We start from the raw sequence: 9,520 nt of genomic DNA on the forward strand, positions 1-9,520 counted from the left end.
TAAGCATATCTTGGTCCATATTATTCTGTTTTTTCATGGATGTTTTATACAGTGCTCTGTGCAACAGTTTAGACACAATTCTGCATTAATTGAATACATTATTATGGAATTATACATTTTCAAAGAATACACTTTAACCCACAGTGCTTTAGCAGTTTGTGTAATTTCAAAAATATTCTTAGTAACTTAGAACAATTCAATTCCATCACTCAATCAGTCTTTATTTCATATATAGTAGTGCCATGCACTGTACAGACCATGACAAAGCACATCAAACAGCAAATAAAATTAAAGCACAGTTAAGAAAAATACAAGCATCAAGTTTGGGCAGCCACTACAAAAATTGTAAAGAACATGCTGTCCAAAACAGAAAATGTTACATTGTAGAAACAATTCAACATAGAGAATCTGTAATACTGTCAAACAAGACAGAGTCCAATTCAGAATGATTTTGTCAAAAGAAGAGTTAAAGAAAGCCTTGATTTAAATGTAATGATTGACCAAAAACCGAAATCAGAAAGGTTGTTCACTTAAGTTTTTTTTTTGTTTTTTTTTTTAGAAAAACCTGACGTCATTTAGTACGGGGTTCTCAAAGTTGGTCCTGGGGCCCACTGTGACTTCAGGTTTTTTCTTCAACCAGATTCATAATTAGAGACAACTGATAACACTGATCTCAATTAATTAGCTGTTTTTTTTCTCTTCTCATATGCTACATTAAGAAAGCACAGAGGCATGATTTTTACATTTAGAAATATTTCCATTTTTGCTATAGATTTAAATGCTTAACTCACTTTTGTTGCTTTCATTATGTTTTGCCTTTTCTCTGTGCAGTTTGCTCCCTTCATTGTATCTTAATAATGACAATTAAAAACAAGCAGATAACCAGGCAAACTGAATCTTGAAAGGCTGCAACTACTTTAGCATCAGACCCACTAATTAGAAAATGGTGGATTAATTAAACCATTAGAACACCTGGAAAAACAGAATGATATCAAGATGAAAATATTGTTAAAAAGAAAAAAAAAATACATTATTCCCATATAACTGATTAGTACATTTTAAAATATATATATTGTTCCCAAAACACAGAATCTGGGCAGTAACAGTTCACTTAATTAGTCCAGGATTCCAATTAGAAACAGAAGCTGGTTGGAACAAAAACCTGCAGCCACATTGGGTCCCCAGGACCGACGTTGAGAACACCTGATCAAGTAGACGAGAGGCAGAAGATCTTAAATGTCTTGTAGGTTTTGAAAACATTATGAACAATAGATGTTCCTATTGCCAGGTATGTAAGTAATTGGTGGAGCTTTATAAATAATTCTGTAACTGGTGGGAAACTAGTGTAGTTAAACCATCCAAAATGAAATTGGTTTACAATGCACATTTAGAATCAGTTTTGCTCTAGCCTCATTCACAGGCCAAAATTGAGTGAAATACATACAGAATAACAACGTTCCCTTGTTAGGTTAGTCTGAATTTTCATTCCAGAATGTTTTTCTTGCTTTTTAATTTAGCCAAAGCTTTGCTTACAGGGAGTTTTGGCTAGCAAGTTGACTGCTGTCTTTGTTGCAGATGTGTTCACTGATACCACAATCAAACTTAATTTTTCTTTTAACTTTGGCTTTTTTAGAACATTAGAATAATCTGAACAAGAACAGGCAATTTAGCCCAACAAAGCTTGCTAGTCCTATCCACTTAACTCTTCCAAAAACATGGTCTAGTTTTGAAAGTCCCTAAAGTCTTAGGCTACTTGGCAGTTTATTCCAAGTGTCTATAGTTCTCTGTGTAAAGGGAAACTTTGTGCCAAATGTACCCTAACAAGTCCCCGTGTTCTTGATGAATTCATTTTAACAGTCTCGATCCAATGTACTGATTCCCTTCATGATTTTAAACACTTCGATCTTGTCACCTCTTAAACTTCTTTTGCTTAAACTGAAAAGGCTCAGCCCTTTTAATCTTTCCTCATAATGGTAGCCCTGGAATCAGCCTAGTCACTCTTCTCTGGACCTTTTCTAGTGTTGCTAAGACCTTTTTGTAGTTTGGAGACCAAAACTGCACACAGTACTCAAGATGACGCCTCACCAGTGCCTTTATAAAGTTTGAGCATAACCTCCATGGACTATGTGTAATACTTTACATTTACTGACATTAAACTTCACCTGCCACAAATCTGCCCAAACCTATATGCTGTCCAAGTCCCTCTGTAATGATTTAATGGACTCCGGATTATCTGCCAATCTACCTATCTTGGTATCATCTGCAAACTTAACCAGCTTGTTACCTATATTCCTATCTAAATCATTTATATATTAAAAATACCAGCAGCCCCAGCACTGACTCCTGTGGAACACCACTCTTAACATTCGCCAATTCTGGTGAGGTCCCACGCAACATTACCCATTGCTTCCTGTGTCTGAGCCAGTTCTGCACCAAACTTCGCCCTGAACCCCCACTTCTTTTAGTTCAATGCCCAACCTCTCATGTGGCACCTTATCAAATGCTTTCTGAAAGTTAAGATAAATAATATCCTATTCATCCACTTTGATCATACCCTTGTGTTGCTTCCTCATAGAATTCCAGCATGTTAGTAAAACATGACCTCCCTCCTCTGAAACTGTGCTGACTGTTCAGAAAAACTCCTGTACTTGCCATGTGCTGTTCAATTTTATCCTTAATAATTCCTTCCATTAATTTTCCTGTTATGCACATTAACCTTACTGGCCTATAGTTGTTTGGATATGCCTGGCCACCATTTTTATATAATGGGATAATATTTGCCATTTTCCAGTGTTTTGGAATTTCCTACATGCACAGTGACTTCCTAAAAATATGTACAAGTGTTTATATATGTACTCACTAACGTTCTTAAGAACTCGAGGGTAAATATTATCGGGTCCTGGAGATTTGTTTGATTTTAGACTATTTAATCTGATCAGTACTTCTCCTTCTACAGTTTCCAAATCACTCAGTATCTCCTTGGTAGTCCCATTTACCGCTGGGAGGTTATCTGCTTCCTTACTTGTGAAGACCTCAGAAAAATGCTTATTTTCGAGCATCAGCTGTTTCACTGTCTCTATTTTTTAATTCCTCTGTACTATTCTTGATGCACTTCACCTCCTCCTTGAGTGTTCTTTTACTGCTAAAGTACTGAAAGAATCTCTTGTCTTTTCTTTTCTGTTTTGTTCCTCTCCAACTGTCTTTTATCCTCCTTTATAGGCTTCTTAATGGTTGCCCTCATGTTCTCATACGCCCTACAGTTCACATTGGCTTGTTTTTCTATCTTTCAGGAAAAGACTTATTTATGTAACGTTTTTGTCTTCGTTTTTATCCCAAATTATTCTGAATGGAGTTGTAAACAAATTAACTTTACATTGGATTATTAGGATTATTTTGGAATACCAAAAATCCTACTGATTAATGCTATGTTGAAGTAATGTAGAAAGGAGATTAAAGTAATTTTCTGTCATATGCTGTCACTTGGGATAAGTTTTAGAAGTGATTTATATTAAAAGTATGGTATACAATTATAACAAAAGAATGAGTGTGAGTTAAAAATAAGATAACTTTGGCAATGCTCCAGTATTAGTTCACAAAAAAGGTAAGCAACTATTTTATTTTTGCAAACTTTCAAATTACGAATTTTTTTTGTAAACAATAAACATATTGCAATAAGAGAAATAACATCACTTATATAAATTATGATAAATCTGAAATTAATTAACATAGTCAAACTGGGGATAGCGTCTTGATTTTTTTTTTCTCTTCCTTGCGCAATTACTTTTTGGAAACGTTAAAATTTAAACATTACCTTCATTTGGAAAAAAAAATTGTTCATGTTTGCCTTTTGATGAAACTGTTCATTTTTTTTTTGCAGCTTTCTCTGTAAGGATTTTCAAAATTTGAGTGTTTATTTTTTACTGATACTATAAATCCTCATGTGCCTTACTGTATTTTCAGTAGTAAATTAATTTATGTGTAAAGTGCCTTCACCATGCCCAAGAACAGAAGCACATCAATTATTTTTAGTTGATTTGTTCCATGTATTATGAAATAAGCCATTTAGACCACTGAAAATCCAGTCATATTTTGGACCCAAAAACAGAAGTAACATTGCTAAGTGATCAAAGAATATTAAATGTTTTCATTTTTAGTTGTGAGTCTGTGAGTGAGAAAAATATTCAGCATTCCATTAAATATTTCATATACTGTATATATATATGTCTACACAGATCGATTCACATGTGACAAACAGCTTCTGTCTCACATGTACTGTATCATTTAAACAGGTTTGCACGTCATTTTAAAGGAATACTGATTAAATGAACATGCCACCCAAATAGTAGGATGAACCAGGAAATATAGCTGAACAAAAGGACAAACCAGTATAATAGCCAAAAAAGAAGCATGAGTCTGGCAGAAATTCAAAAATAACATGGCAAAAATCTTAGTCAGAAAAGAGAGCTATATTTCCTTCAAATGTAAAGATTGTTTCACTGCACTAAGAGTAAAAAGCTTTAGAAAATACAAATGGTGTGACAATGTCAAGATACTTGTGGTCCTAGGACAAAAACCTCACACTGCAGATTAAAAAATTGTATGTGAACTACAAAACTGGAGATAATTTGTAGCCCAAAATGGCAGTGCATGACTTATAATGATATGGTATAGTAAATGAAGTAGCTGAAAATCCACAAAGAGAGCAAATTAATCATGTATCTTAAAATAGTTTTTTATTCCTACGTTTTCGATTCCTACCAAGAATCATCATCAGAGGAAATTGATTGGAGGGGGATTGATTAGTTGGGTTTTGGTGGGTGTTGGTCAGAAACTCATATTTTTTTTATTTGCATGTTCTTCTTTTCAAGCCTGCATATGATGGGTTCATGTCCATGCATTTTCATCAGATAGCCATGTTTCAACCTGTTCTCTGGAATTTTTTTGGTATTAGCCTTGAATTTTACTTGCACTGAGTCCCATTTTAAATGTGTGTCTGGTCGAACTTGTATGTGTGTAAATCTGAGACTGTGGGTCCTTTCTTCTGACCGCATTGCGATGTTCCTGTGTAGGTGTAGCAAGTGTTTTTGATGTCTGCCCCACATATTCCGCTGGGCACGCATTACATGATATGCTATAAACCGAAAATGAGGTATCAGTAAATTGTAAAAATAAAAGAATAAATAAATAAATCAAAAAATAAAAATGACATGGAAGTTCAATAAATTTACGTTCATGGCAAGGTTATGACCGCAAAATACTAAGATCAAATTTTGCAAGATAAACCTTATTAATGTTCTTTATGATTTTATTCATGTGTATTGTGTCCTGTGTACCATTCTTTGTTTAAAATTAAAGAAGTTAATTTTGTCTTGACCTATCACATTAGAATGTGACCTTTATTTCTAGAGCATACTCATTTGTATTTACTGTGTGGTTTTGTTTTTTGTTGTAGTATTTTTAATTATTTTATATGAGATAAAGGTAAAGCATATTTTTAATGACAAAAATACTTGTGTACTTCTTGTATCTGAAGTGACTGTTAGAATCTAGTTCCAGAAAGATTAACGTAGGGCCCAGTTTATTTCTTCCTGAGACATTCCGTTCCCTTCTTATTTTGTAAATATGCTTGTATTTGTTCCACTTAAGTTTTTATCCAATGCTTCTTTTCGATGTTTTTGTCTTAACAATTTGCTTCCTTATTTTATTCTACATTATTTCCCTTTAAAGTTGCAGTTAAGGAAGAGCAGACACTGATGTAAATACCATGTTGTCCTAAAAAGCCAATGATAATGTTTTTTACATATATTCAGAATGAGGACATTGATTTAATAAGATAACATATTTTTAGATAAAAATTTTAGAAAGCAGCTTAATTGTGTAATTTCTGTAAATAGTGTAAATTTTATTTGAAAATGTAAAAAAATATATTGTGCATTTCTGGTTTAATGTTTTGTAAAAAAAAGGGAGATTCCAGTTAATCTCAGTCCAGTTACAGAAAACTGACAGTTGTTATATAAATCAGTTGTCATCATCAGCTTCATGTAATATCACTGCCACCTTTGGGAATGTCAGATGCAATAAATGAACAAATGCATACTGTAGCTAGTCTAAATGCATGTTTACCCTCGAAAACCTCTCCCTGTCTTAATGAAGACAAGTTTCTCCCATGTTTATGCAAATTATACAGTGCACCAAGGTGTGTATTCCTAATTCCAATTCCTAATAACTACTTCACAAATAAGCTTCTGAAAATGTTCAATTTATAGTTTGTCTTTCTTTTTGTCTTTCAGTCCTGTGCCGCTGCAGCCATGCATCCCACCTATTTTGTCCATTCAGAGGGTAAAGTCGTTGCCACATGGAAACCAGTCCGTGGTTGGTAGAGGAAATAATTAAAATCACCTCAGAGTTGCCTTAGTGTCCTACAGCTACTGTTTTACCTTCCAGTTTTGATGACACTGCCGAAAACAGCCAGATGTGTTGTACTTGGAAATCAAGTAACAAGTATCATATTTATTGTTCAGTTAAAAATTTAATCTGTATGAGACAGCTTTTCATTTTTACTTGCAATATAAAAACTAATGTATACAGTCTGTTTTGTTCTAATTATGTATTGATTAGAAAATCATCTGATAGGCAAATTAATATTAATCAGTTAATGCAAGTGAAATGTATACTTCACACGTCTATACTTCACACATTTTATTCCAATTTTGTAAAAAATAGTTATTAACCAGTATGAAGATTTTATTTGTTTTTCTTCTATTTTCTCTAAAGGCAAGCAAGCAAGCAAGCATCACCTGGGAAGTTACAATACAATCATGTTTAAACTATAAAAAGACAGAGTAACACAGGTTTTGTTTCATGAACTGAAATGATTGATATCAACTGCATTTTCACAGATCATAATTTCTGATGTTCTGCTGTGGTCTGCCTTAAGTTGTACCTCTGCTTTGTGGTTATTAAATTCTCTTTATAATTGAAAATCAGTAGGTCTACAAATGAAAGACGGCTATCACAATTCAAATGCTAAGGCTGCTGTTATTAGTTAGTGCTGTAGATAATTTTTTGGAATAAAAACTGAAGGTAAGGTCATATCCTTGTTTTGCTACTAGTAATAAAATGAAACTATGTGTCTTGAAATCAATCATATTTGAACTGCAATGATATTAAATGACGATATGTGAATTTTATTTCTGATGGCAAAACCTCTTAATTGCCTTTATAGCATTGTGTTTCATAATTTGTCTTCTGCTGTTTGACCTGAGTATGCGGTCCTACCCATCAGAAGTATTCCCTATTCTCATGAGGAGAACATCAACTGTAGGTATTATGATATAGTGCTAATAACTTGGAGACCATTCTTGTTTTCCTTAAAACATGAAAACTTTTGCTTCAGGGCCCCGTTCACACGTGAAGGTGAGTGACACCCATGAAGCACTGTGCTTTTCAGGGTTTTACACCAAAGAGGTAGGTCTTCAATAGAGCACAAATATTTAATTGGAGTTTCCTCCTCCTTGTACTTTTAATAGCCACATCTTGGTGTTCAGTCACACTTCTTGCACTGAGCTATTGGCTACATTGTACCCACTATGTTTTACTTTTTGTTGATGCTAAACTTTACTTTATTGTAAATGGGTTTATCTGTACTGACATATGACTCATATTGGGTTGTACCTACTATTTTAGTTCCCAGTCTTGATAACATTTGTCTTTTCTATTTTAAACCTATTTAAAATATCTTGGCACATAAAATCAAATACAAGTTATACTGAAGCTCAAATGAGGATGTGTCTGCTTTGAATTGAACTGTATGCAAGATTAGACAATATGAATTCATAAATACGTCAAATAAGTAAGTGCCTCAAGGAATAAATAATGATGAGCTAATACTGGCTCCTTGCTAAACTAAAGCAAGCTTGTTGGTGGCTGATCTAGTGAACAGTGCTAGATGATGTTTTCAAGCTGCTAAGCATCGTTGAATTCTCTGATTCACTAAATGCTTTTTCAAAAATGGCCATAAGGGAGGACAGTGAATTCACAACCCTCTGTTTAATATCTCTGCCCATAAGTACGTAAATTGCTGGGTTCAGGCAGCTATTTAAGTACAGGAGAAATCCGCAGTAGTAGCCCATTGTACTGGCTACACTTTGAAACTGCAGATCGTCTTTGAGAAAGAACATTTGGATGAGGTGCATATACTGGCCAATCTGAAACGGAGTCCAGCACAGCAGGAATAAGAAAGCCACCAGGCATACTGTTCGATTAACTTGACTCTGACCTTTTCCCCTTTTTCTCAACTTATTAATTATGACAGCAGAACAAGTTAAGATCACAGCCAGGGGGAGCAAAAATATCAGGACCAGTTCAGAAGTGGAGATAAGGATGATTGTGTTAATGTCATTCACAAAGCAACGATCACCTCTTTTGCCAAAACTGATGATATCTGATTTGATGAGGTTTGGTAAAGCAATGAAGCAGGACAAAGCCCATATCAGTGTGCAGGCAAGAGGAGTGGTACGGGCAGGCCTCTTACACTTGTGCCATATAGGGTGGAGGATAGCCAAGCAGCGCTCCAAACAAATGGCGGCAATGAATAAAGAGCCAGCATAAAAGAATACACGAGTCAGGTATTGCTCCATTTTACAAACTGCCAGGCCATACATATAATGGTATTTGGCCAAATTGACAGGAATCTGAAGTAGGAGAAGGGCACAGAACCCAAAGTCTGCCACTGCCAAGTTGAGAACATAAGTAAGGAATCCACTCTTCTTCATTCGGAATCCTAGCACATAAATGACCAAGCCATTTCCCAAGCTTCCCAGGATGAAAAAAGCTAAATTCAAGCAGACATCCATCCATGGTACAAACTCCTTCAATGTCATACTGCCATTTTTGGCTTCGCTGAAGTTGATGTAGACATCCATTCCACTTGAAAGGTTCATGGCAGACATATTTCCTCTAAGAGACAAAAAATAAAATTTAGTCTTTACTGTCTCACCAAAACAGGTGTTTGCTTCCAGTGAAAGGCACTATATAGAACATTCATGAATGCTTTTCTAGAGTAGCCAACATTTTAAATAATATGCTTATTGCTTGGCCAATGTGTCCAAAAATTTGGAGAAAAGTGACTGCAAATGGTGTATTTTAGAATTTCTTAGCGGGTGTTGAGTGCCATTTATCAAATTACTGCTTGTTTCCTGTTCTTGGGCTGCCCAGTAAGTGTATTAAAGCTCATTGCAGTGTAATTATACACGTATCAATTTAGAGTACTGATTGTGCAGCATTGCACCACTAGGTGGCATCTGTTAGCCATTTTTTTTTTTATCAGACTGTTCCTTAAACCAGGCTTTTCTGTATCTGTGATGCAGAACAATCAATTACAAAGAATGTAGACATCCTTATAACATCTTAACAGAACTAAAAAGTGACCTTCAAAGATGTAGGTACAGTTCTTGGATACTCATTGCAATGATCTCTTCATGCTTGTGCACAAACATGATTTCATGTTTTCTCTGTGCTA

The 9,520-nt window shown here is 34.7% G+C and overlaps 2 protein-coding genes across 2 annotated transcripts in view; one reads left to right on the plus strand and one right to left on the minus strand.

The window, feature by feature from the left end:
• zgc:162816 (uncharacterized protein LOC571260 homolog) overlaps window positions 1-7,190 on the plus strand; it is a 29,613-nt gene extending 22,423 nt beyond the window's left edge. The window contains exon 9 of the mRNA XM_039756851.1: window positions 6,291-7,190. Within this exon, the coding sequence (XP_039612785.1) occupies window positions 6,291-6,380 (90 nt within the window). The 3' untranslated portion in view covers window positions 6,381-7,190. The remainder of the gene's footprint in view (window positions 1-6,290) is intronic.
• Window positions 7,191-7,931: 741 nt separating this feature from the next.
• Window positions 7,932-8,951, minus strand: LOC120530657 (C3a anaphylatoxin chemotactic receptor-like). The gene has a single exon (XM_039755080.1). The coding sequence runs from the start codon at window positions 8,949-8,951 to the stop codon at window positions 7,932-7,934; it is 1,020 nt and encodes a 339-aa protein (XP_039611014.1).
• Window positions 8,952-9,520: the final 569 nt, after the last annotated feature.

The sequence above is a fragment of the Polypterus senegalus genome, chromosome 6 (assembly GCF_016835505.1).
Source record: "Polypterus senegalus isolate Bchr_013 chromosome 6, ASM1683550v1, whole genome shotgun sequence".
Taxonomy (NCBI): Eukaryota; Metazoa; Chordata; class Cladistia; order Polypteriformes; family Polypteridae; genus Polypterus; species Polypterus senegalus.